The sequence below is a fragment of the Pagrus pagrus genome, assembly GCF_965226575.1.
Source record: "Pagrus pagrus genome assembly, chromosome: 18".
In the NCBI taxonomy this organism is placed as follows: Eukaryota; Metazoa; Chordata; class Actinopteri; order Spariformes; family Sparidae; genus Pagrus; species Pagrus pagrus.
In genome coordinates, this window is record NC_140202.1 from 21,083,698 (window position 1) to 21,111,556 (window position 27,859).

A 27,859-nucleotide genomic window follows, 5' to 3' on the forward strand; every position below is an offset into this window, starting at 1 on the left:
ACTCGAGCAAAGTACAAGTACTTCAAAACTGTCCTTCAGTGCAGTACTTGAGTAAATGTACTCAGTTACATTCCACCACTGGTTGTGGCCTACCTGTGCACTGAACTCAGAGTTTGCACATTTCCGACGGTACGTGAACGCGTCCTGAAGTTGTCTGTGCAGTGCAGCATGCAGCCCTCAGCTCGTTTCAGTCTGCTAACAGTGACTTATTGAGGCTGTTGTAATCCTCCATACCTCCTCTGTCTTTCTCTCCCTTTCTGCTCCACCTACCCTTCAACTGTAGCCCTGTTTGCCTCCCTCTCTCCCCCCTCGTCCTCCCCCCCTGTCTCTTCCTCCAGAGCAGAAATGCAGCAGAGCTTGATCTGACTTGTCCTCCCCTGCTGGAAGCGCTTTCCTCCCCGCTCGGAACTTATTTCGGGTCGCCGTCCTCACGCTGTGATATGGCCATTCCTGTCTCTCTCCAGTGTCTGGGGCTCATCACACTCTCTGCGATCCTCCTGCAGACCATCGCGGTCGCCGTCAGTTTCATGTACTTCAACAGAGTCCTGAACACGGTAAGATGTGCGTTTTGTCTTCTCACCCCCTTCATCCAACAGATGACAGCATCAAGCTGACCGCAAGATGACCGGGTGTGACCCATATTTTACTGATGACAGATGAGCTTCATGATGATCCACCATTTGTTTTACAGGGATTACATATTTCAAGAGTTTCCATATGACTTTAAAGATACCCTGATGCTCTACTTATCAGCCCAGATATCAATATGCAATCAATATAAAACTAAAGGAGGTCTGGTAAAACCATGAAACACACTTTTTTTGTTCCTCTGAGTGTTTCATTTTGCAGGAATCCTATTTTTGAACAGTGTATTTGAGGTTAAAGTCCCAGTTATACAAGAATTTGTGTCATTCTAAGGCCGCACAGTGAGACAGGAGAAAGTTGGCAGAGTAGATAACAGAACACAAAGGCAGGAAATGAGTCTATTTAGGACTGGGGAGGCTGTGACACCCTAAAGCAACATGTTTCAGACTTTGAGCAGATATTATGACAAGCAGATAAAAGCTGATGGATCCGGTGCTGAGCTCTGATTGGCTGAGTGACAGCGAAAGACTCCCTCAGCAGAGATAATTGCACATTAGCACAGGCTGCTTTGCATTTGTGATGCTGCTACTGATATTAGGGAGTAAACATTGATATATATTGGTCAATGTAGGCGTTCTTTGCAATGATCCTTCAAATGTAGTCGTGATAAAGATGTGTTGGAGGCCTAACTGACTGAAATGGTAACTTTCTTGGGATTTAATGATCATAAATGACGCCAAGCAACTTTTTCTGCATTATAATCTCTCAAATAAAACATTTTCATATTGATGCGTACTTGTCTACTTATATTCCAATACTGTGTGTTGTATGTTGTAGAGCTGACACAATTAGTCCAACACATCCTCATAGTTAAGCAGATTAATGACCGGTTGGTGACTGATAGGCTTCGTCGTACACTTTCAGTTTGGTTCATTCAGCCACTAAAACTACTTGGTTTGACTTACTTCTACTTTGTTACTTATGCAACTTCAGTTACCAATGTACCTACTTTACGTACGTGACTTGAGTTACATATCAACGTGCTGAAACTTAACTAAATTAGTAAGTTAAAATAAATCACTGCCTCCTGAGTGAAAGTCCTGTGCTTGTTTGACCCAACCATCCGTCCACGATCTCCTCCCTATTCATGTGACTTCCTCCTTTGCTGCCGTAATAACAACTATAGCCACTAGAGGTCGTCGCCTAACAAGAAACTTGAATATGGGACGTAATAAGCTGCTTTCACAGTCTATCTATATGCTCTTTTGTCACATGAGGACGGGCTGGTTTACGGCAGAAGTAATTGGTGCCGTTTAAAATGCAGAAAATACGATGCTCGGCTATATAAGCTGCCCAAAACCCAAAAAAGGAACCATTTCACCATGAATGCATCATGACTTTCTGCACATTGGTACCACCAACCAACCAGGAGACAAAACAATACCAATCTGAATAACTGAGACGATATAACTGGCATTGTTTATGACATTTTATAGAAAAATCAGATTGGCATCAAGATTTTATCAAGAAAAAATAAAACAATAATTGGTTTGCATTGTGTGTTTTACTTCCTTTCCGTCGACAGATGCAGGAGAGTTTCTCCCGGAGCAGCGTGTCCTGTCTGATTAACGCAAATCTGCTCTCTATGTCGGAAGATTCAGCAGAGGACAAGAAGAGCGACCCCTGCTGGCAAGTCACGCAACAGCTCCACTACCACATAGAGAAGGTTTTTGATTTATTTCTTAATCTAATTTTTAATTTGTGTTCCATATATTTAAGACACCAGTGGTCGCTTTTTTACAGGACTGTATGTGCACCCAGTATTCTGTCCACAATGTTTTCAGAAATTAGACCTAGTAATTATATTTTTTATGACATTGCACACAGTTACCCAGGCACCTCTGATTGAATTGGGGAAAATGATGTCACTCTACATCACTGCTAAACAATACTGACTCGCCCAAAAGGGAATACTGCTATTTCAGGTCACCGGATGACATATTTGTTGACCCGGAGAGGGGACTGAATGATGGCAAGGTCCCAGGTGGATTACTGTTGTTGTTTTTAGATTTAAAGATGGAAAGATATCGTAATAGCCCTAACTGAAGAGGATAAGTTACGTTGCCTTGCTGCCTGTTCACTCCTCCTTCTTCTTCTTCAGACGATGGCTGACAGATTCCAGAAGGAGATATCCACGGCTATGAGAGGTGAGAACAATGCCTCCATTGACTATCAAGCATTACTAATCAGAGCGAGTATGTCTTTTTCCGCTAAAAAACGTCTTGTGTGTACTTTTACAGATAAGCTGACAGGAGTGCTGCCTGTCCTGGACCCTGGGGTCCGAGGGGTCCCTCTTCCTAAAGTCGCCGCCCATGTGACCGGTGTCAGCTTGCCCACGGAGCCTCCAACAGCAGAGGGTGAGGACAGAAATAAAACATGTTGCATGTACGCCATAGACGCAGGATAATCACAATGCTCAAGACGCCTGCGACTGCTGTGAGGCTCCACCCGCACCTTTCCGGGGGGCAGAGGTGAGGAATGTGCTTCAGGGCTTCTCTCAGACCTGCATGTTTGTCAGGACCTGCTGATGTGCAGCTGCTCCGTCCTTCAGTTGTCCTGTCGGCAGGTCTCAGTTGCTTTTTTGTCCCGATATTAAACAAACATTTACCGTATCTTCGGAAATTTCGGGAGTGCGAAAGTCTTAAACTTTTGTTACTCAGAAGATGTTTGTTTTATCCCCAGATGCTGGGAGGCACACATCTGTAATAAGGAGGAAAAAGCATTCCAGCTCAAGTCATTAAATCAAGTTACTGTAATTGCAGCAAAATCACAAGGTTGTTCAACCATTATAATTAGTTGCAAGCTGTGTTTAGCTTTTATTTTTCATTTGGTTGAGCGAGTTACAAATACATTTAGTTTCACTCCATTCGAAGCCCATTATATTTCAAAATTGTTGAATGTAATTAGTGCAGTGTTTGTGCTGCCCTCAGACCATTCATCTCCCCTGGGAGGTCTGCAGGAAGGAGGAGGGATGTTTTCCACTTTTAATGCTGCCAGTAGGGGACGCCAAAGTCAAAGTTTTTCTTAATTCCACAAGTCAAGTCAGGTTAAATTTTATTTATGTAGCCCAAAATCAGAAATCACATTGTACACTGAGCAACACTCTCCGTCCTTACACCCCTTGCCTCATGTAAGGAACAGCTCCCCCCCAAAAAACCCTTGTAGCAGGGATGAATAAATGGAAGAAACCTCAGGAAGAGCCACAGAGGAGGGTTCCCTCATGCGATAGATGTCGCGTGTACACAACAGATCAACAAAATCACAGAGTTTACTGATCACAATGACAAAATATTTGATACAAGTGTCAATTCAGGAGGACGACTCAGCAGGCCAAGGCGCCGCCAAGTGGTGCCCAAGCCACATGACCTCCCATATTAGCTTTATTAGATGAGTCAGGTAATGTTTTTCTTATAGTAAATAAACCTGATTGAATGACCTTATCTATTCCTAATACTGGCCATGTACTCAAAACTTGATATATCTTATTCATCTGTGCCATAGAGCCCGATTGTTGTCCAAATACTCGACAATACAGATAAATAGCCAATAATATACATTTCCCAGTATTGGCCCAGCATATATTGTGCATCCCTACCAAATACTGTGATAAACACACCACACTGCTGCACTATGTTCCTTCATTATGAAAAAAATGTGTACTACTGTGTATTAATTCGCTGCAGAAAATAGTCCCAACAAATTCCCCATATACTCCTGTATGAACGAAGTGTGTGTAAAACTACAGTGCCCATCTATTTTTGGAGATTATTCCGCCTTTTTTTAAAGCAACAAATTATAACTTCCTGGGAAAATAGTTGTTTTTTGAGTCTCATCCCCAGATGGTCAAATACTGACACTTTGGGCTGGCAGCGTGGGTATGACGCTAACTCAAAACACCAGTATTTGATGACCTGGGGATGAGACATTTTTTGACAAACAAACAATCTGTATTTCTTTGTCAATGAGGAATATATTTCCCGAATGCCATAAAACTAGACGGTTGGCTGTACATACCTCAGGACAGCTTAATAACATTTGTTCCTTCTGGTGCCTATTAAGACTGTGGTCAAAAGCCAGTGGTCTGTCAGCACATCTGTGAGCTTTATTTACAGACTGAGTGTCTCTTTAACATTTGGTTCTTATTTGAAAAGCAGTGGCTGTTGATACTCAGTCAACACTCCACCCCTGAAGCGGGCGAATGACCTTTATTGTTGCGTTTATGTGTGCGTTTCTGCTCATTTGGGTGTATTTTATATGCTCTCGCAGGCTCACGGAGCAGCAGGGGATACCTGGGCGAGCGAATCAGAGCGTGGGAGGGCCAGAGAGGTCTGTCCTTCCTGCAGAACATGGAGCTGAGGGGGGGAGAGCTGCTGGTGCCCAGAGCAGGCCTTTACTACATCTACGGCCAGACCTACTTCAGACTGCCCTCCACGGGGGAGACGGACGGGGAGGCAAGGGAGGAGGAAGGAGCACAGCTTGTCCAGTATATCTATAAGAAGGTAAGGCAAGAAACAACATAGACACATAGTATCAATGGATTAAAATGCACAATATAAAGTAGGGATGCATATCGATTAATTACCTGTTTCTTAAAGCTGACCCACCCTTAAAAGGCAAGAGGGATGATTTAGTATTTCCATTGCACTAATAAGATTTATTGTGTTAAAAGCGTGTCGAGCTCTCCAAACCCTTGTGGAACATGGATTGCAAATTGCGTAAAAAAATGTCCCCATCAGCGAGTACATGTTGGGCTCTCTAGTCCACTGGGGCAGCAGTTTGACGTCACGAGCAGGACAACAACGTGCTTCTCCTTTTTGGTCTGTGGTCATCGGCGGTTGCAAACCAACTGTGAAGCTTCTGTGTCGGAAAGAGTGTCGATGCCGCGCCTATCAAGTCAATGAAACGCAATTTATCCGCTCTATTTAACGGCTTTAATTTTACAAGATACCAACAAATGGCTGATTATTCGGGGCCCAAATATAGTGCATTTCTACAGAAGACACGTGTCAGACGTGTTTATTGTGGCTAATGAGTTTTTTGATGACTCTCAAAACCTCAAATGTCCTTAAACGCACCAAAAAGTAAGAATAAAGCTACAACAAATCAATGTCATGTGCTAATATATAAAGCTTTGTTTTGATATGTGATATGTGGCCCACAGATGAGCTCCTACCCCGTGCCCATCCTGCTGATGAAGTCGTCCCGGAGCGCCTGCTGGCCTCGGGGGCAGGAGCCTGGTCTCTTCTCCCTGCATCAGGCCGGCACTGCCTTCCTTCAGCCTGCCGACCGCCTCTTCGTCACCGTCAGCAATGCCAGCACCATGGAGATGGACGGGAGGGCGAGCTACTTTGGGGCCTTCCTCGTGGGCTAAAGAAAAAAAAGAAGTGTCCGGGACTGTGATGACTTTATATAGACATCGGCTAAAGTTAACCCGAATGAAAGGGGTTTGCTTCCTCATATCAACAGCAGAAGAATGGACTGCAAAGGACTTCTTCGGGACTGTGGAGCAGTTAGGATATGATCAAACCGACCGCGGTGGCAGACTCTTGGTGGCCTGAAATGGCATGGAAGAAAAGCCATTTGCTGTGTATTTACTCGAGCAGCGGTCACAGTTAAACCTCACACAGGTCATTAACTCTGGTAAACAGAATGAACTGCTATAACAGAGCAAACATGGATTACGTGGTGCATTCAGGGTCCAGGTCATCTGGAGCAGCACAATAGATGCAGATTGAATGTTGTGCTCTCGTGTGTGAATGACTTCCATTGAGAACGGAGTGAGCTGTTTCGCCCGCGGGTCCAACAGTCAACAGCCGGGCTTGTCCTTGCCCAGGAAATGACAGCGCTGTCGGACACATGACACTTAACTCGTCCTTTATTAAAAATCAAAAATGCCACAGGACAAGATTTTAGATGTTTGATATCATGAACGAACCTTTTTTTTGTTTGTTTGTTTAAAGCAGGCCTCTTTACTTCTGGTTGAATTTCCTCTTTGTGCAATGTGATGAATGAATATGTGGCACGACACAGATCTGGATGTCCTGCGGGCTTAAAGATAAGAACCGTCTAGTATGAATGGACTGAGTATTTAAAAGTGTTTTCTGACACATTTGCGCTTCTTTATCCAGTGAAAGAAGAGCGTAAACCATCCCACATATTCAATCACTTATTAGCCACGCTAGCGAGCAGAACGGTAGTGTTTCAGCAACATTCATGGTTCACGGACGATGAATCCTAATTCCACATTTATGGTTTTGAGTGAAACATGTCAGCAACTTCCCCTCAGGATTGCAACTTTGATGATGCCTTCGCCTTCCTGTAGGCTTCATCATCATGTCAGATTTTTTAGAATCTCACTGATACCAATAAAAAGTCAATAATATACACATTGCGCATCCTTAATTACTAATATAAAAAGGGAAAAAAAGCCTATATTAGCCTCAACCACATATCTCTCTCCATTGCTGTGTTATGGTTGATAACGTGTTGAGCCATTTGTGTGCACCGACCAAGTTTTAAAGCAAACTCAAGTCAAACGTCCCCTCTACACAAAAAGACACACAACTGAAAAAGTAAAAAACTATCATTTAATTCATGTTGTATTACATGTTTCCATATTATGGCAGTGAATGTTTCAGCAATAATAAGAGTCACTCCTCAAACAAGAGTTTATACATACAAAAAAAAAAACAATACCAAAAACTAATCAGGGTTCAAGTAATGCCCAACAGAAATACATTTTGAAACATACACACGCGCGCAGGAAGATAGATCATATATGCTGATCTTACTGTAATCCACCTGCTACTTTCTGGTCTTACGAGTGGAGAACCAAGGTGTTTGTTTGGTCTGCCGAGTCCTCTCTCTGTCCTTCAGTCTCTTTTTGGTCACCATGACTGGACTGACAAACATGTTGTAGTTACAGCTGAGACGGTAAACGTGAACACAGACATATACACGGCCTCTTGAGTTATAGGAGGGCTTCAAGGTGCTTTAACCAAAACACAGAACAAAAAGACAAGTGGTACCAAATCTCGAACGCTTGGTATCAAAAATAGTCTCTGAGTTGGTCTCCTAATCGGTCGGGACACTACGACAGGGGAAGAAATGCACACACAGAGGATATTTTTGTCTTGTTAATGACAACCTATGGCTTCAGTTTACCTAAACACGCACACAGTCATGTACAATCCCACACTCAAAACATAAATGGTGTAATATTTTAGAAGACAGTCAGTTATAGCCTAAATAAATGGCAATACTGTAAACAACTGCGTGTGCGCACGAGAGCTGGGAGGCTCCTTGTCGGTGCTCCTATTGCTATGGTAACCAAGAATGGTTTTACTTGTAATTTGGCCAATCAATCAGTCTAAGTGCTTACAACCCACCATCCGCCTCCCCGCTGACATTACAGTAAATCTCAGCAGGCGCACGCACACACTCACACACTCTTACACACACACAGAAACCGTGGAGCCAGCCAAGTGCTTTGACATTATCTCGCTGCCTGTACAGTACAAATGCCTGCATCAGTCAAGTTCATTAAGACAAATTCGTTATCAGTCGACAGTACTTGGATTGAGAGAGTTAACGACGTAGAAAAGGCATACAGTCTTGTGTGAGACAGAACTTCTCCATAGATTAGTCATACTTCACAATTAAGGTGTGAACACATACAGGGTTAAGGGTTAGTAAGGGCCGTCCTAATACCAATTATGCATTTCTTAAACATACATGGAGTAATACTCATACATGGAAAATGCTGTGACAGGTGACCGAGATATAGTGATGCCGTTTTTTTGTTACTACGATGCTCCAAAAATCACACGTATGCACAAATCTATAATTGTGCGCACACATCAACGAACACAAAAACCTGGGATGGGTTCCTATTGCCTCTTACAGTATGTCTGTGGTCTATTAACAAAAAGCACCTCTGAAGTACAGAACAGCCTTGGAACCGAGTATAAGTGTTTAACTACAGGCAGGCAACAGAACACACCGGCACACAGGCACAATACAGGAGGCTTTGGCACACCCATGCTAGTCTTACTACTCAGCATTTTCCAACACAGAAGAAGAGCAGGTTACAGGACAGGACAGACCCATAGCTGCCTTAGATTGCCTCCCCTCTGGAGGGGGGGGAGGCACAGGTTGTCTGACAGACACAATGATCAGCCATCACATTCAATCAGCACCGAGCTGTCTGTTTATTGTTTTTTTTTGGAGTCCCAGCCTCTCATCCAATCAGCAGCTCCAGGCTGTCCTCGTAGTTGGGATCTTGCGGGGGGCTGGGGGACAGGAAGGCCGTGGTCACGGGGGTCCCCGTTGCTGTGGCGACGTTGAGGAGGGTGTTCGCGCGGATGCTGGTGGTCGCCGGGTTGCGGAGCGCCGCGGCTGCCGTGATGCTGGTGAGGTTGATGCCGAGCGTGAGCCGCGTCTGTTCCAAGGCTTTCTCTGGCACGGCGAAGGCCTCTAGCTTCTTCTCGCCGTTGGCCATGTAGGAGTTCTGGCAACCTCGGCAGATACAATCCAAGCATGCCTGAGAAACATGACAAAAAAATAGACAAGGATCATTATCATTCGCGTCACCAATGTCACATGAATGCTGCAAAGTTATTTCTGCTCCAACACCCCAATTAACATTACGTGTTATTTGCAGAATGTAGTCAGGATTGTGTCAGGACAGCGTAAGAGTGTAATTATATAAAGCAGGAAATAAGACACAAAATTCAGCGTGTGGTCAGTTAAATCAATGACAATCTGACTACCAAATATTCCACACATGCTGTGGTCATAGTCTAACCTTGCGGTTTGAGTAGCAGGGACAGCGCTGCCCCCTGCAGGTCAGCACAGATGGATTTTGGGTAGCCCTGCCACACTTGCAGCCCTTCTTCTCCACCGGCTTCTTATATGGAGGCCGGACAGGCGCTGGGGGCACAAGGCAGCCTGACATCAACCGCTGGTCTTTGCTTCCGTCCTTGGTCTTTGAGCCTCCACCGCTGCGGGCCTTCGCATGGGGCTTCTTAGGGCCCGGATCGACGTGCTTCCTGGCACCTTTGTTGTGGTTCGGTGCAGGGCGATTGGGCTTGGGAGGCGCCCCGTTTGGAAGGGACGAGTATGTGTGTGCTGGTACAGTCAAGGAGGGTGGGGGTGGTTGTGTGTGCAGTGTCTGAGAGGGGTTTGGAGTGTGTAGTTGGGTGGAGGAGCCCTGCAGGATGGAGGCGATAGGGAGGGGTTTTACCTTTTCCCTATCGCTCTCTGACCGGGATCGTTTACGTTTAAGGCGGACTGGCGGGGGCTTTGAGGTTGGAGGAGGATCGAAGGAGGATGTGTTTATGTGGGCACCGTGGCCTACAACTGTGTTAGTCCTGTCTGTTCGATTCTGTGTGTAGTTGTGAGCTGCGTCCAGCTGTATGTACATCTGAGCATGTGCTCTGTCTGTTATGTGTGTGTGAGTTCTTTCTGGCTGTATATGAGGAGAATCTCGACCGGGCTGAAGGGGATCTAAAGTCTGTAACACCTCCTCCACACTGAGAAGCAACACCTCCCCCTCCTCCAGCTCCCTGCTGCTAGATTCCCCATCCCTGAGTGAGCACACAGTGCCTGGAGTTGGGGCTAAAGGTCCAGTGGTCAGACTCAGTTCAAGACCACCACAACCAGTATTGGACACAGACAGGCCTGCCTGTGGCTGCTCCTCTACCAACTCACATACTTCCAGCTCAGGAGACGAGGGATCCAGGTCCTCCAGCACTTCTCCGTTGCATTCCTGCGGTCCATTGGAACAGGGAGGGTTAGAGGAGGAGCTCTGTGGGACAGCTGAGAGCTCTGCAGGAGCAGGTGGTGCCTCTGTGGGGGTACGGGACTCTGGGGCAGAGGGATTCACATCTTCTAGCACTAGGCTTTGGTCCTCTGCCTCTATCTCCTCTTCGTGAGACATCAGCACCTCCTCTAGCAAGTCCATAATCTCTGGAGAGCCTCCTACATGGCTGCTGATTGACTGCAGCAACGGCGAATTAGTTACATAGAGGCAGAGCTTCCTGTAGCATTGCACGAGCAAAGAGAGCTGTTTGTTCTCCTGGAAGCAGGAATAGTCCTTACAGCGGCTGCACGACGGCCTGATCTGCATCTTCTGGCCTTTACAGCCCAGGCAGACGTAATGCTGACACTCTAGATGTGTTGGGGAAATAGGGTCCTGCAGGAGTTTACCTGAGAGAAAACAGGAGGGAGCTGTTAATCCATATGTTTATCCACTTTGCTTAATTACACTTTAAGGTCATTTACATTCATCATCATGCCTCTGGAAACACTTTCAAAAACCATCAGAACTGATGAGCCAGTTATTTTCTCAATTAACAGCTTGGTTTTTGTTTGGGGGGTTTCCTTGAAAAACAACCTAATCAATATCCATGATAGTTTCTGTCAGTAAACTAATCAATGTATCCACTAATTGTTTCAGTACCAGCTGATGCATTTCAAGTAGAACAGGAAAATTAATGACATATCATAATCAGTGAATCAATGTTGGTGATTTTGGACTTAATTTATGAATGTAAACTTCCCAGTTAAGTCAAATAAACAAAAAAGGCGTGTAATCATATGTTCACATGACTGAGTTTTTACTGATCACATCCCCCAAACCCGTAGTTTTTGTTGAATGTTGCATGAAAGCACAAAATAATCAAGCCAAAATCACCATCACACAAACAACAGATGTCAGAGATATTGTCACAGATCATCCTGTCAACATTGCTCATGTCTAAATGTGAGCTGTGCCGCTGTTGATATTCCACAAGCTAAGAGAGAGCTGAGTAAATAAAGCATGAATAGAAAACACATGGCTCTGCAGCAGACACAACAACAAAGGAGTCATCTGTCTTGACAGGAGGACAGATGACTGGGGCTCAGCCTCAGTTGCTGAGGACACTGTGGTGGCGGTGAGCACATCAAATCGTGTCACTTGCTGCACACCCACGGACACTTCAGCCCATATGAATAAATAGGTTATGAAACACCCATTCATTTGAGTGAAGTGAAACTGATTTGCGGTACGAAAGCACTGATAAGCTTGCAATGTGGTGATATAAAGCATCGTTGGAGCGACTGCTTCTGCATTGCTATTATAAACTAATAAATCAGGTTGCTTACCACAGACAAGGCATGCGAGGGACTGTCGGAAGAAGGGCAGTAGCGTGTACATGTCTGAGAAGGTGTGAGGCTGCCTCGGGTCACACTGCAGCACGGCCCGGCTGGCGGACACGTACAGGGCTGTTGCATTAACGGGGTTCATAGCGGTGTACTCCGCAGACTCAGGGAAACACGGCCCGGGAAAAAAAATCCAGCCGCTGCGACGGTGCTAGAGATTGCCAAGTCTCAGGGTGGATGGAGGAAATATAAACTGACCTGGTGCAGCAACAATCAGCCACTCCAGTGTGTCAATGCAGGCATATGAATTAGTAATAGACACAATAATAGACAACGAACATGCTGAAGCGGTTATCACTAAACGCGCACAACGTTAGCTCGGCAGGCGGCTAGCTAACGTTAGCATCACCGGTTGGTAGCCTCTCCAATTCACCACCGAGATCCTTCAGATCAATTTTTAAGTTTCTCTGGATTCGGACCAACTACACCATGGGTTTTAATTACTCACATTATCCCCAGCGATGTATAGGGGCCAAGAGTGAATCAAATGATCACACGACCCATGATCAAAAGGTTAGCATTATGCAGCTAGCGTTAGCTTACGACATCAACCAAACGTTTTACACGAGAGATGGTCGAAGTTGGCCATTGAGCCCGTTTACTATCCAACAGTGTCTCCTTGTCGGTGTCCAACTGAGCGAAGAGCTTCTCCTAAGATCACAAGTTCGTTTGGTTAGCAATTAGCCACCAGATCCCAGGCGCGCACTTGATGTAAACAAAGCTAACCAGCTAGCACTAGCATGGCTAGCAAAGTTAGCTAGCGAAAATTCAACGGTATCACTAACCCCCTCGGGCCGCCTTATACCTCAAGCGAAGGAGGGAAATGCAAGCTGTAAATTGTAATCCTGCGATTTGGATACGTTTTACAACAATGGTTGGCGAGCAGCGACCGGAACATAGCTAACTATCCGTTTTACAAATGCATCAATCATTTGATTTTCCAGTTTTCCTCGCATCAACCCCTCTCGACAGGCATGATCATCACGCGAGACTTCACCTAGTTACCCTGGTTACCGTACTGTACGAACTGTATACAACGGTGCATACATGTTATATTATCAAAATACTACAAAATAACACTCAAAAACAACAAATATGCACCACACTACATTCATGAATGCAGACATGAGTAAAGATATTAAAATATTTAAATGTCATTAAAAAATATAGTATTTTGAAAGTGGGTATTTTCCCCTGAGTTGTACTAGTCAGGCAGTCCTTGCCCTTGGGTCTCCAACAAGCTCTACCGATGAAATTGGCATGCTATTACACAAGTTTAGAGCAATGTTTGAGGTTGACAAAAACCACGCAGCAGGAGAGACCCCAAGCTGTGAGGACGGTCTACCTGACAGGCTAAGCTCAGGGCGAAAAAGCAGCAACACCTGACTTTGAGATGACAGGCCGCGATGTACCAAAGGGAAACATGATACCTTTCAAGGTCCCGCCCACCCGGCTTTGCTACAAATTCCTTCTTTCTCATTGGCCGTGAGAGCTCGCCCCCCGCTCGCTATTGGCTCAAATCTCTGCGCTTCATTTCCGCCCGCTGTCAGCCGAGAACACGCAGGACAATGATGGCGGCCTTCAGTGTGGCTCGGAGCAGCTGCGGACTGATAAATGGGTTGAGGGTGTCTTTCAGGAGTTTGGCGCCGGTGAAACATGGCGCGGTCGCTGCTGCGGTGCTGCAGAGGAGCCTGCTACCGGACTGCCGCCGGTACTCTGTCGGCCACCTGTCCGTGAAGGAGCGGATTGACAAGAAACGAAATGCGGCGCTGGTCGGAGGAGGTCAGAACAGAATAGATGCACAGCACAAAAGGGTAAAGTCAGCTAACTTTGACTGTTTTAATTTAAATGTAAGCTGCACTTAGGCTAGCATGTGTGCATTTATTCCTGACTTAAAGCTTCCACTGACTGTTGGAGTAGTAGGGGTGTGAACTGCCTTGCTCAAGGGCTTGAGTCATGTCAGTGGCTGCTGCTGGAGTGTTGATTAGTCCTCACACACTCAAGTGACCTTTAAAAACCAACTTTCTAGCCTAGCTAACTTTTAACAGTTGGAGTTTCAGCAGTGTCCCATGTGGGTAAACATCCATCTTGATTTCCTGTGCCCTTGAGCAGGGTACAAATCCTCTGCTACCTCAGGTGGAAGCTGTAGTTTGCAGGTACAAAATGTACTAAGAGGAGCAATTAACTCAACCAAAAATGAGAGTTCAGTCATTATCCACTCATAAGTTTTCAAGTCCACAAAACATTTCTGGAGCTTCACAGCAAAACAGTGTTTGTTGAAACAACTGAAGTAGATGGGGACTTGTTTTAAAACATAAAAAAACATTGGAAAAATAACCATGAAATGGCTCCATACAGCTCTTTCAGCTTAATCCAAGTCTCTTGAAGCCCAGAGAGCCTCAATGGATTTGAAAAAACATAATTTACACCCTTGTTTGAGCCAAAACCTTCACTGTAGCTGATAAGCACCCTGTCTGAAGTGGGTGCACAAGCTCAATCACACCTCAAGGGTGAAGATAATGTCTTTTCAAATCAGTTTGGGATTTAAGAGCTTGCGGAGACTTGGATTATGCTTGTTATTCTGTTGTTTTTATACATTTTGAAACAAGTCCCCATCTACTTCAGTTGTTTAGGAGAATGCAGCAACACTGTGTTGCTGTGAAGCTCCAGAAATGTTTTGTGGACGAAGAAACTTTACTCGACTTTTCATCGGCATAGAGGGGAGTACATAATGATCGAATATTAACTTTGGGTGAAGTTATCCTTTAACATCCTGCCTTCATTGCTCATCTTTGTGTCACAGTGTTTGATAACCACATGTAAGGGGTCACTGCAGAAATTGTGTGTACACTGGCTGATAAATATCTGTATTTAAAATGTTTTTATCTGAAGCATCAGAATAGAGATCTCGGCTTTCATACAGAATAAGAAACTGCTTCAAGACAAGGTGTTATTGTGGGGTAGTCAGCTTCCCAAACCGGCTGATATACAGAATATCGGCATCGGCCCCAAGCATGCAATATTAGTTGGGCTCTTTTTCTGATTTGTTGACACATTTGTCATAGTATTTATCATTGTGTAGTAACTTGGTGTTTTGTTTTTCAGGGTAAGCTGACAGCCAGGGAGCGAGTGGAGCTCCTGCTGGACCCCGAGTCCTTTGTGGAGTCGGACATGTTCGTGGAGCATCGCTGCTCTGACTTCGGCATGGAGCAGGATAGGAACAAGGTAACACGTTGCACACAGGCTACAACTCCGCAACTTCATCATTCATCCACTGGAAATAAGAAACTTTTTTTCTTTATCTGGGGTTTTAAATGTTTCTTATCATATCTTTGTCTTTGCCGTAGTTCCCCGGTGACAGCGTCGTGACAGGTCGAGGCAGGATCAATGGCAGGCTGGTTTATGTATTCAGTCAGGTACAGTGTGAACGTATGCTGTAAGGATCCTACATTGTGGCAATACACGGCAGCTTGGTTTCATCTGTATCATCTTCTTTCTGTCTTGCACTTTTTGTTTCTCTCAGGACTTCACAGTGTTTGGTGGCAGTCTGTCCGGAGCTCATGCACAGAAGATATGCAAGGTAAACCGAGCTGAGACACTGAGATGTCTGTGTGAGCGCATGTCTGTGCCTATGTATCAATGTCTGAAACAAGCACTGACAAAATAGAAAAATGCCCCAACCGTGGTGTTTAACATGCATTTACTTTGTTGTATTTTGTCGGTGGTTCTTCATGTTTTGACCTTATTTGAATGTAAAACATTTGAATGTTCTGTGTTCAGATTATGGACCAGGCCATGACAGTTGGAGCCCCGGTCATCGGGCTGAACGACTCCGGAGGAGCTCGGATCCAGGAGGGAGTAGAGTCTCTGGCTGGATATGCAGATATATTCCTGGTATGGGCTGAGTGGCTGCTTGTCGAGTGGAAAATGTTAACATTATCAACATTTATTTGACTGGAGGTAAATCATTTTTGGACATTATGAGTGAAAAAGTCATAACAAAACTTCCTCCTTTTCCAGAGGAATGTGTTGGCTTCTGGAGTCGTCCCTCAGATCTCCCTCATCATGGGTCCCTGTGCAGGAGGAGCTGTCTACTCGCCCGCCCTGACAGATTTCACCTTCATGGTTAAGGTATGGGACTAAACATGGCTCGACTTTGTTGCTCTATCTGCTGCTGGCTCAGAGGTGGAACAATGACCCCCCATTTCGCCTTTGTACCTTTTATTATATATACAGAACACTGCAGGATAAAGACGCAACAGTTCCAGGTTGTGTATGAGCAGCTTAAGATTGTTTTCTTTCTCGCCCCAGCCTGACAACTGTGCATGCGTTTGTGTTCGATAGGACACATCGTACCTGTTCATCACAGGACCTGACGTTGTGAAGTCTGTCACCAATGAAGACGTGACTCAAGAGGAGCTCGGTGGAGCCAAAACTCACACCACTGTGTCTGGTTAGTTTGTTTGTAAAAGCTTTCCATTACTCCTGGTTTTCTTGTTTTCATTTTTTGAGGAGTTTTATTAATTATTTTCGGTTTTCAAAATCAATCTCAAAATGCTGTTGTCATGCAAACATTCAGCTGTAGCAGCCAAAAGTTTTGTTTCCTGTGCCAGCATTTTCCCTTTGGCAGTGTCACAGTTGCATCCCAGTGGCCATATTTCTAGAACCTTTGATCCATGAATACTTGTCTCATCACTACACAGTTACTCATCTGAGATTGGTTTGAAGTTGAAAAATTGTCTTTAGGGTCTCAACTGTGTCTCCTGTTTTGTTCTCAGGAGTGGCCCACCATGCTTTTGAGAATGATGTTGACGCCTTGCTCAACATGCGAGAGTTCTTCAACTTCCTGCCACTCAGCAATCAAGATCCCGCCCCAATTAGGGAGTGCCACGACCCCAGGTAACCAATCACCTTGACCTCCACTTGACCAAACGACCAATCACTTCCTCTTCATTGGAGAATATCTGCATTATTTCAACTCAATGTCTTCTATCTGGTTCCCTTATCAGCGATCGTCTGGTAACTTCACTGGACACCATCGTCCCGTTTGAGACGACTAAAGCCTATGACATGTTGGACATCATTCACACAGTATGTGCACAAACACTCAGAATCTAACACGTGTAACCACATCTCATTTAATTTCTGCAAGTAGTAAAAGTTGCCTTTCTTCATGCATCTGTTCAGATAGTGGATGAGAGGGACTTCTTTGAGATCATGCCCAACTACGCCAAAAACATTGTGGTGGGCTTCGCCCGCATGAACGGACGCACTGTAGGCATTGTGGGTAACCAGCCCAAAGTGGCTTCTGGTAAGTAAAATAATTGAGGGGCAGTCATAAGGGACACATTATCAGTGTTATCTGAATAAGCTTATTTTGCTTCTTTCTTTGCATTTTGGAACAAAGGGATTATTATTTGATTAATAATCTACTGTGATGTGTTTTAGTTTTGCTGTTTAGTCCATAATTTCTGTGTCGTTATCAGGTTGCTTGGACATCAACTCTTCAGTGAAGGGCGCCCGCTTTGTACGCTTCTGTGATGCGTTCAATATTCCCATCATTACCTTTGTGGATGTGCCCGGCTTCCTGCCAGGTATTCTTAAATCATTTAATAAACTCTTCTGTTTACATCCATGGATTAATCCAGCTATTGGCCATACCTAACTAGGTTAGGCTATTGAACGATGATTCTCATTCTGTCAGAGAAAAGAAATAAGAAAGCTCGTAGCAATAAGAAATACATAACACAGTTACAAGTTTGGATATGGAGTAAGCCAGGTATCTAAAGACAGATACTCAGAAATATTGGCTAACATGAACCAAAAACTTGATTACTGTACACGTAAGAAGACATTTTCCTTGCACTGAAACACACCTGTTACATTTGTGCACACTCGCACTTATTTTAACTGCTGTGATTGTTGTCACCAGGTACCGCTCAGGAGTACGGAGGCATCATCAGACACGGAGCCAAACTGCTGTATGCATTTGCAGAGGCCACTGTCCCGAAAATAACCATCATCACCAGAAAGGTGTGTGTGAACAAAAAGATATAGAAAGCCCTTAGAAGGGAAAATAATAAAGGATTAAGGTTTGACTTATTTGTGATGAAGTGATGAAAAGATAAAAAAAAATCGTGTGTGTATCGCAGGCTTACGGAGGAGCCTATGACGTGATGAGCTCCAAACACTTGAGAGGAGATGTGAACTACGCCTGGCCCTCAGCTGAGGTTGCTGTCATGGGTGCCAAGGTACAAACACACACATTTTCCTGTTTGTCTTTCTTTCTTTCTCTCCCTCTTTCGTTCCTTTTGATTTGACAGTGTCTATCATCCGTTTCTTTGTCAGGGTGCTGTGCAGATCATCTTCAGAGGAAAGGAGAACCAGGCGGAGGCAGAGGCGGAATACGTGGAGAAATTCGCCAACCCCTTCCCAGCTGCCGTCAGAGGTGAACAATCTCACACCTTTACAGCTCTCTCTGCACGCTCATCTTTCCGTCCGTTCAAACCAGATACAACAATATAACACATTATGCACTCATCTCTGACCGGCCAAATATTTGTTTTAGGTTTCGTGGATGACATCATTGAGCCGTCGACAACTCGCAAGAAGATTTGCAGAGATCTGGAGGTGCTGGCCAGCAAGAAGCAGGTCAACCCCTGGAAGAAACACGCCAACATTCCTCTGTGAAGCACCCAAACTGTCCACATTAACACTATGTAAAGGCTTCACATTCAAATGAAGTGCGGTGGTACCCTGTGACAACGACTTACCTGCCAAGCAGATGTTTGTTGTCATAACTGTCATTTACCACTCCAAAAAGCAGGACATAGAGATACACCCCCTGATTTTGTGAGTGCTACATAACGGCCCCAAATTTTCCTTCCTTGAACTATGAACTGTTAAAGCATCAACCTCGGGCTGTAAAAAGATGTGCAGGAAATGTTGGTGGCCTGTAAACAAAATCAGAGCGTGTATCTTTACCAATGATATGCAATATATTGATAGGAAAATCCACTTTACGGTACCTGAACAGTATACTACAGTGGTCACACACATTTAAGCTAATCGTCATGTCAGTAGTGGCCATATTGGTCACTATTGTTGGTATGATTTGACATTTTGAGAACAAGATTGTGTCTGAAAGGGCAGATTACATATCGCTAATGTATTTTTGTAGGCCAACCCCGACAGGTCTAGCAGAAAATGAGCTCCGTGATAAACACATTTCATGAATCTTACATGTTTTGTTCAGCAAGAAAATCTTCACAGATGAACACCACTTTTATGATTTTTGAAGCTAACGTTAGGCTATAAATGAACTACACCACAGTCGCATGACATCAACTATGAATGGAAATATCAAGTTAAAAAGTTGAAGTTAAAACAGTTTGCAAGTGAGAAGATGAGTCTCCGTGTGTGGTTGTGATGATGTTAAATGTCCCTGACGACCTCTGTCGTCTCATTTCGCCACTTGTTAGCAATCACCTTTTTAAAAGCCGTGTCAAAATTCACGAGTCTGGTAATTAATGACCGATTTCATGTCATAGAACAAAACGTGCAAACGGATTGACCTCAAGAATGCTAACTCATTCCTGGGACACTATAAAATGCAACTAGGGGTGTCACAAATTCAATTCTCAATTGAAAATGGATCAAAGTGAGCAATTAGTTCCAATTATTGAAATCAAAAATGGGATTGGCGATACTCCCACAATTTTGTTCCCGTCTATTTTTGCCTGCTTTTTGTGTGTCCGGCACACGTCTGAAGAAAAACATTTGCAAAACGTGTGGGATATGTAAGTACCCTTCTAGGAATTGACTGGTGAAACATTGTCATTACATTTTAAATCAATAATTTAAATTTGACCATATGACCTTAGTGTGGTACATTCCAAAAGAACAATGACAGTAACACAGATGACAGAGTAACAATTGAATAGCTGTCAGTGCTGAAAAATATCAAAATAAAATCATGAATTTGGAGAATTGTGACGCCCATAAATGCAGTTTTAGTGAAAAATGCAAGAATACTGTAGTCTGTTGCCTTGTAAAGTGTTTCTGGAGTTGTTACTGTACTGTATTTAGTCCTAAGGGTTTGTGGTGTGTATAGTAGTTTGCTCTTTCAGATGCACTCCCTGTGTTTAATGTCCACCGTTATGGTCAAGAAAAAGTCGACCTTGCAGCCTGGAACTGTGCCTTTTCTCTCTCTGGCAGCCTCTGCTCTGCCATTTGTAAAATAAATCATGGACTCAATACCATGTGTGTTTTCTTGACTTTTACTGATGCAATAGTTTCTACCTGTAGCCAGTTGTTTTTAAAAGATGTGACAAATATATATGATGTAATTCCCTTGTAGTATTGGTTTTCAGAATAAAATCAGATGGTTTAAAGTGGCTGCTTTATACTGTGTGTGTGTCTGGAGGTACAACCAAGTTTTCTGGTGAAGCTCAAGCTGTAGAAGTCAGGTTGAGTAGTTTCGGAAAAAATACTTAATGCTGTGCTGATGTGAGAGATGATTTAAAGGGGGAAAGCTACAGGTAGCTGACAGTTAGCTTAGCACAAAGACTGTAAACTGAGAAACAAAGACGACATCGTCTGAGTCACATCAATCTTATCATCTCACTCTGGTGAGAATCAGGGTTCCCACGCGTCCTTGAAAGTTTGTGAAGAAATACTTCAATAGGAGATAAAATGGAGGAAGCAATGAAAAGTTCAGGCTCAGGATACGTTTAATGCAAATCTGGTTACTGTTATTATTTCTTCCTGAAACTTCAGTTTTTTTATTACTGTAAAAACTGTTCACTGTCATCTGACAAAATATTTCTGAACTCAAAGTTTACTTTTTCTTTTTTTGGAGCCTTTGACCTTTTCATGGGCCTCACCAGCAGATGAAAGTTGGATTGATGTGGAACTTTCCATCTTTTCAACAGTCAAAATCGTCATTCAATGGATGAGAAGAGGAGGAGCTCATAAAAATAATGGAAGGTTTTAAAATCTTTATTGCCATGACGGCCGAGAGGGATCATGTGAAAGCCTTGTAAACTCCAGCATGAGTGTGAAGTGAAGCTTGGCTCGAGACTGTGGTTGTTTCTCAGGTCGTAAATGAGCCGTCCAGCTCTGCTCAACTATGAAAACCTTGGCGAAGCCGTGCAGAAACACAGCTGTTTTGAACAACAATGACTGTTGTGAAACAAAGACACACACACAAACACTGGTCCATAAATCGATTACAGATTTTATTTTATTAAAAAGAATTTAGGTTCACAGAAAAAAACAAAAACAAAACAGGCTTTTAGAGCATTTTAAGGGCAACTGATGTCAACTGCACTGCAGAAAAGATCCAATTGTCTCTGATATTTACAGGACTGCCAAGCCAGCCGAGGGAAAAGGTAAATGATTGATAAACAAACGTTGGGCGAACGACGATATGGCTGGAAACATTCAGAACACATTCAAACAAATCTGTCAGACGTAGAGATCCATCACTGCACTGGATATGAACAACAAATCTTCTCGTATCAGTTAAAACTGTAGGCAAGTGTTAAAAAACTTAACTTGATCTGACCTGTAAAATGAACAAACCGAACAGATAATCTGCTGTAATACTGAACCGTGACACGATTACAATCAGACCATACAGCGCTGAAAAAGCTGCTAACCCACAGCAACAATCTGAGCTTGGTAACCGTTAGATATGAGTTACAAGTGTAGGGGAAGGGGCTGGAATATACTTTAAGTATGTAGGCCACAATTTGGCAACAAACAAGATACATATTCAAGAAAAAGCTGTACAAACATCGGACAAAAACAAAAACACACTCGATTTAAAACTTTAGTACTAAAGCTACAGAATTCAAAATATGTTTATTGTCTTTTTTTTAAACGTTTTAACTTCAAAAAGCCGTTTTTATTCGAGGGTGTGTGCAGAACATGTCAGAGATCTGAGAGAGTGGAGCGCCTGTCCGGGGGTCTGTTCGGGGGGGAGGCGGGTGTGTGGCTTCAACACTCGCTTTGCTTGGACATCACGCACAAGACAGTTACATCACTTCCTCCTATAGCTGTTGACCTCAGTGTGCATGTGCGACTACTCAACCACCATCACCACCAACACTTTTACACACACACACACACACACACACACACACACGCACGCACGCACGCACACACACACACACACACACGCACACACACACACGGACTCAGATGGTGAACAGAGAGAGAGGGGAGGGGTCGGTGGGTGGTAATAAGAGCAAAGATATAGAACATTTAGTATTGAGAACCTCTCTATGTTGGATTTAATCAGACTGATCGAAGTGCGACACCAAGAGAAGGAAGAGGGGCGGGCTGTACAGAGTTTCACGCTGATCGGAAGCCGAACCAAACAACTGTACATCTGTGTTACAGGGGGACCGTAAAAACTGAGAGTGCTCGTCGGCCGGCAGCCATCAGAGCTACCGCTAACAAGAGCTAAACCGACAGGCTGGAAAGGAAGAGGAGGAGGAGGAGATTAGGAGCAAGACGAAGCTCTCGAATAATCCGGACGAGGTTCCGAATCCTCCGGCCCGTCTGAACTGAAAGAACAGAGCCGGTCCGCGCTTCACACTTCCAGGTGAGATCCAGCCGATGTGGGATCCATCAGTAGATCCACTTGACAAACATCCGTCCATCATGTCTTATAGAAAGAGAAAAGTACTTCAACAATGTTTTTTTTCTTCTTCTTAAGAGTTTGATTGGCAGGTTATGTGGGTTAAGACGTCCCTCCCCTTGTGTTTACTCCTGACGAGGACCCTGATCTCAGGATCGTTGCCTCTTTCCCAGATCAGAACATGGGCATGCTGAAACCCTGGAACAGTGGAGAGGAGATCGACTGTTAGACTGATCAGACTGAACATTACAACCACTGAAGGGAATAACATCGATCATCTCTTCGCAATCCACGGCAAAAGTTCGAACTAGGACTCAAACTGTCACAGTTTTACTCACCGACTCGTCCTCAATCATCGCTGCAGAGTCAAAGAAGTCTGGTCTTAATTCTGCTCTTTCACGTCTGTTCCTCGATGGCGGCTGCGAAGGACAAAAGCCCAAATGAAGACATTTAACAAAGATAAACAATGAATTAGGTGAATAACTCATTATCTTTATTTCTTCTGTTGAGTTTCACAGTTGTGACTTTACTCACCAGGTCGATCACCATAGTGTCTTCAAACTCCTCGTTCATGTCCTCGAGCTGACCCCGCGATGACATCATCACATCCTCGAAGATGGGCTCTGCGTCATCCTCCATCAGCCCGCGCCTGAAGGGAAATTAAGGGTGCGACAAGACACACAATTAGAGAAGAAGCAGCAAATCTACCCGTTTATCAGCTGTAAATTCGTTAAGAATAATTAAGTCATCAGTTCGTGCTGCTGCTTTAAAATCCTAACACACTTACACAGTCTGCCGGACGCCCTGATTGCTGCGTGACTTGATGTAGTTCATGCCCGTCCTGTCCTTCCTGTTCACCTCGTCCATCTTCTGCTGGCCGAGCCACGACATCTGCATCTGAGGACTGAGGACAAACAGAGTCACCTTCCTCCAGTCCGTGCTCTCTGTAATGTTTCATTGTGTGTCATTGTGTGATGAGCAACACTCACTTGTGTACGAAGTCGTTCTCTGATCCGGGTTCTGAGTCCGGGTCTGGCATGTGTTCTGCTGGTCTGTTCTCTCTGAGGACTGTTGAGGTGAGCTGAGGAGTCTGCAGCGCCCCCGGTGTCTGAAGAGTGTCATTACGCAACAGCCAAGAGCCCTCCACACTACTCTCCTCTGAAATGAACACAGAGAAAGAGTTCAGTTAGAAGATTCATAAACCGAGTGACCCTGATCTGTGTGTGTGTGTGTGTGTGTGTGTGTGTGTGTGTGCGCCCGTCTCCTCACCCTCTATGCGCTTCTTGTGTAGCGGCGGTCGTCCCTTCTTGCTGCGGACTGAGCCGGTCTTGCTGCTGGAGCCCGATGTGACAGACATGTGGTCCTCGTCTCCTCCCGTCAGCAGGCTGTTCCTGTAGGAGATCAGCGGCAGCCACACGTCCTCCCGACGCTCCGACATCGACTCTGACATGAACTTCTCCAGGTACGAGTGGCTGAGGAGACACGCAGCATTTTAACATGATTTATGATGATAAATGATGATTTTATTTTGAAATGGCAAGATCGAAGTTTAAAGCGTTAAAGAGTTTTGACTGAGAGAAGGAGAGAAGATGGAAGGGGGTACTTACACTGTCTTTTTGTCCTGGCGGATTAGTTTGGAGGAGAATTCACTCAGAACCTCCAGGAAGGCCAAGTTGATGGGAGGAAACTCTGGTCCTCGAGGATTCTGGTACTTAAATGCAAACTCTATTCCATCCCTGAAGAAACAGAAGGTTTTGTATCCAAGTTAGAAATCCAGTATCGTCACAACACAAAACTCAAAGTCTTGACTTCAGTTTATTGGATGTTGGGTTGACTTTTTCCAGCTTGTCTTAAAATATTTAAACATCCACTTTCACCAGTATTTCGTTTCAGTTTTGCTCAGCACAGAAGCAGATTTGGTGAAATTCACCTACAGCTGCCTATATATGTAAAAGCAGCCAAAGTTTGCAACCAAAGAGTGGAGACTGTAGTGGTGTAGTAGTGTCTGAAATCCTGAAGAGTGGCTCTGTATTATGGCTCCGTTTCCTATGTTGTTTTCAGTCTAAAATAATAATCAGTTTGCCTTTTTCTTGGTCAGACTTAGCTGCATTTCACAATCACGTCAAAAAGGGTTATTATTAAAGTGTTTATATTGAGAATACATGAAAAAAATCCTCTACGTGCATGACTGAATATAAACCCTGCAGCCAACATTCACATTTTTTATCTACAGTTTGAAATCAGCATCATTAAAATGAAGCACTGTGGTCTGCAAACTCTAAAAACCCACATGGTCTGTAACAGTTCTTAACTTCCTGATTACAGCTGTAAGTCCAGTCTGGTCTTACTTGTGCAGCGTGGCAACAGCCTCTCTGGTCTTGATCTGATCCAGACCGAAGGTGAGGGCGAAGCGGCGGGCCAACTCCTTGATGCCGCTGACGTGAGAAGATGTCCGGTCCAGGTTGGGTCCCTGGTCCTGCAGCAGCTCGTTGAACAGCTGCAACACACACACACATGTTGACAAGGTGTTTGAGCAGACATAAATCAAAGCATACAATATTTCAGGCCGGGGAGCTGTGTATGCAGCCTGTCATACAGTCTTCATCAGCGTCTCACCTGCTGCAGACTGAGGATGAGGGTCTTGGCACAGAGAATCTTGTCGGTCTGTCTGGTTTTACTCAGGGTCTCCTTGATGATGTCGCCATAATCGTTATAATACTAAGGGCAGAAAACCAAACGGTTAAAAACATGCAAGATGACACAGTTTAGTGCAACTTATGTGAATAAAATCTGATGTCCTGACAAACTAGTTTACTTTTTTGTATATTTAAAAGATGTATTTTTCCTGAATCTTCCAAAGCTCCTTGTGTTTTTAATTTATTCACTCTTGAAACAGTTCTTTCCTCCTTTATTTGGTTATCATTGTATTTACTGACTGCTGCCAGTTCACTTCTGTGACTCATCTCTGAAAACTAAAAATGACTACAGAGATAAAACTACGTCCTAGAGCATCCTTAAGAGCCTCATTTTCACATTTAACAACCACAAACTTGAGAATACTTTATCATGGCATTATTATAGGAAATCAAAGAACTTGCAAGAGAAAATTGCTGCGAAATCTCTCCTGCAATCTACTCCGCATTTTTGCTACCAGGCTAATCAGACTATTGATCAACCAATCATCTCTTTGAATAGTGAATAGAGTTTTAATGGTGTCTCAGTACCAATTTTCTAATCACATTATCGGTTTTGTCATCATCTTATTTTGACCAAATGATTTGCAGACTTCTGATTTTTTTTTCATTTGTTTCATACTGCCTGATTTTTTATGTTGATGGTGTTGATGTCAATATTTATGCCAAATATATATGAACATCTACCTTCATGTAGTGTTTGAAGATGTCGGCAGCAGCGGGCATGTCAACAATGTCGTAGATGATGAGTTTGCAGAAAGCTGCGAGCAGATTTCTCCTTTTGTGGAGCGCCTCGATCTTGTTGGCCTCGTCCTCCTCGTCTCCCTCTGCAGGCAGAGGAAAATATCAAATAAACAGGCGGGTTTTGTTGATTTTCTCTAAACCATCTTTAAGCTTACGTCATTCTTATCTAATTCCCAAAAGGTGTTCCCCTCATCCTCACCCATGCTCTGACTCTCATCGTCCTGGTCGATGAAGACATGGTCCAGGACGAAGTTGAGCAGCTCGTTCTGCAGAGTGCTGTCGGGGTTAAAAACCAGCGGCTGGAGGGCCTCCCTGCCGCCGGAAACCAGCTGGTGACTGAAGATCATCAGCAGGTCGCAGAGAAGCATGAACGCCTGGACAAGAGGCACAAATGAGGAGGAATGATTTAAAAAAACCTGTTCATTTTACAACAGAACTAAAGACTGATTTCTTGAGATGACAGAAAAACATTTCTAATGCTTCCTTCATCCCACATTTTTGGACAATGCCAGTCCTGAAGTGTTATTTTGATGCCATAATTACATTTTCTTAAATCTCCAGGACTAGAAGTTGTTTCATAAATCAAGCTGTCCTAACACATCGCACACTGTGGCACTGTTTTTGTCATCCGCTCTCCAAACACGTCTGTGACAATACCGTTCACACTTACTACTGAGCAGGTGATATCAGCTGTGTGTTCTTACCTGTTCTTTGACTGGTGTGTTGACGTTGGACAGGCACTGTTGGCAAACAGCCAGGAAAGACTTCACCACTCTCCTGAGAGCCATCAGGTCATCCTGCGCACAGACACACACTTTTAGCCACACACAGAAATCAATACTGTCAGGCTAAATGTCTCGCCTGTGCTAACTGCACCAATGAAGCAATCGAACTTTGATGATTATAATTAATCATCAGCTAACCCAGCTGAGGCAGAAGAATCGATACGCTTTGTGTTGACACTGGTGGAGTCTGTCAGAGGGCTCAGGCGGCACGACTACTGATGATCAAGTTTATCATTATATTATTTTTATCCCCTTCAGTTTCAATTTCCATTCATTTTGTGACAACTCTAGTCAACAGTGAAGAATTTAGTGAGATATAATGGTTGTACATGGGGGATCTTTAACGTACTGCGGGTGAGAGCAGAATTATTGATGCTAAAAACAGCATCCTTCAACTTGTGATGCTGCGCTGTAAGAAATTTCCCAGCAGTCGATTAGATGCTAAGCTGTCTTGAAGGTTCCAGCTTCGCTCCACCACAAAATAACAGCTCTGGGATCTGACGCCTCTGTGCAGATTTAAAGTGTTAAATTAGATAGATTGGGGGTAAGCCTCTGAATCGGCGGGTGGCTCTCTGCAGAAATACAGATAAGCTCCTGTTTGGATCTGTGAGTGTGTGCTGTTAAAGCCCAGTTAGTGAAGTGAATCCAGCACCTTGCTGGGAGCCCCCTCTGTGATCTTGACCAGCTGCCACAGGATGGAGTAGTGCGAGCACTGCAGGGCCTGAACGGCTATCTGCTCCGGCATGGAGCCCTGCTCGATGCCCGCCTTCAGCAACCGGTAGCAGCTCCCGAATAAATCCCACCGTGTCAAGTCATGGGCACTGAGGCAAGGAATAAGAGGAAAATACATTTGATTTTGTTCAGTGAGTTAAGTCATCAAGTTTATGTAGTGGAGGAACATTTTAGCAACCATTTTCTGATATGGACTGAATGATTAAATGAGTAAACAACAAAAATATTAATCAAAAATGAAAATATTTGGTTGTTGCAGGCCTAAACAGATAGGCAGAAAAAGGTAAAGAGAAAGTCTTACTTGTGGAAAGCTGTCAGTCTCTTAAGAGTAGATAAAACGTTGTAGATATCGTCATCATCGGCCTCTTCAGCCTGCAGAATAACAAACGTGTTAGTGCACAAAGACA

The 27,859-nt window shown here is 44.1% G+C and overlaps 4 protein-coding genes across 4 annotated transcripts in view; 2 read left to right on the plus strand and 2 right to left on the minus strand.

Annotated features, from left to right (window-relative positions):
• The first annotated feature begins 316 nt into the window (after positions 1-316).
• Positions 317-6,712, plus strand: LOC311273644 (tumor necrosis factor ligand superfamily member 10-like). Its single transcript, XM_084380780.1, has 6 exons — positions 317-554; positions 2,171-2,311; positions 2,747-2,792; positions 2,886-3,002; positions 4,912-5,144; positions 5,807-6,712. The coding sequence occupies exons 1-6, from the start codon at positions 441-443 to the stop codon at positions 6,014-6,016; spliced, it is 861 nt and encodes a 286-aa protein (XP_084236906.1). The 5' UTR covers positions 317-440; the 3' UTR covers positions 6,017-6,712.
• A 506-nt stretch (positions 6,713-7,218) lies between these two features.
• LOC311274258 (E3 ubiquitin-protein ligase MSL2-like) lies at positions 7,219-12,650 on the minus strand. The gene is made up of 3 exons (XM_084381792.1): positions 11,794-12,650; positions 9,452-10,854; positions 7,219-9,187 (listed from the first exon to the last, which is right to left on the minus strand). Exons 1-3 carry the CDS (start codon positions 11,933-11,935, stop codon positions 8,885-8,887), a joined length of 1,848 nt encoding a protein of 615 aa, XP_084237918.1. The 5' UTR covers positions 11,936-12,650; the 3' UTR covers positions 7,219-8,884.
• A 679-nt stretch (positions 12,651-13,329) lies between these two features.
• Positions 13,330-20,106, plus strand: LOC311274046 (propionyl-CoA carboxylase beta chain, mitochondrial). The gene is made up of 15 exons (XM_084381463.1): positions 13,330-13,664; positions 14,956-15,075; positions 15,198-15,266; positions 15,374-15,430; positions 15,631-15,744; positions 15,871-15,981; positions 16,195-16,303; positions 16,629-16,749; positions 16,860-16,941; positions 17,038-17,161; positions 17,337-17,444; positions 17,783-17,883; positions 18,003-18,101; positions 18,199-18,298; positions 18,419-20,106. The coding sequence occupies exons 1-15, from the start codon at positions 13,419-13,421 to the stop codon at positions 18,538-18,540; spliced, it is 1,683 nt and encodes a 560-aa protein (XP_084237589.1). The 5' UTR covers positions 13,330-13,418; the 3' UTR covers positions 18,541-20,106.
• Positions 20,107-21,068: 962 nt separating this feature from the next.
• Positions 21,069-27,859, minus strand: part of LOC311274121 (cohesin subunit SA-1-like) — a 43,694-nt gene continuing 36,903 nt past the window's right edge. Inside the window, exons 19-32 of the mRNA XM_084381542.1 lie at positions 27,754-27,824; positions 27,373-27,541; positions 26,640-26,732; positions 26,135-26,309; positions 25,879-26,018; positions 25,115-25,216; positions 24,847-24,995; positions 24,106-24,234; positions 23,768-23,970; positions 23,488-23,656; positions 23,286-23,402; positions 23,033-23,147; positions 22,837-22,917; positions 21,069-22,696 (exon numbers count right to left, since the gene is read on the minus strand). Coding sequence (XP_084237668.1) covers positions 22,673-22,696; positions 22,837-22,917; positions 23,033-23,147; positions 23,286-23,402; positions 23,488-23,656; positions 23,768-23,970; positions 24,106-24,234; positions 24,847-24,995; positions 25,115-25,216; positions 25,879-26,018; positions 26,135-26,309; positions 26,640-26,732; positions 27,373-27,541; positions 27,754-27,824 — 1,737 coding nt within the window. The 3' untranslated portion in view covers positions 21,069-22,672. The remainder of the gene's footprint in view (positions 22,697-22,836; positions 22,918-23,032; positions 23,148-23,285; positions 23,403-23,487; positions 23,657-23,767; positions 23,971-24,105; positions 24,235-24,846; positions 24,996-25,114; positions 25,217-25,878; positions 26,019-26,134; positions 26,310-26,639; positions 26,733-27,372; positions 27,542-27,753; positions 27,825-27,859) is intronic.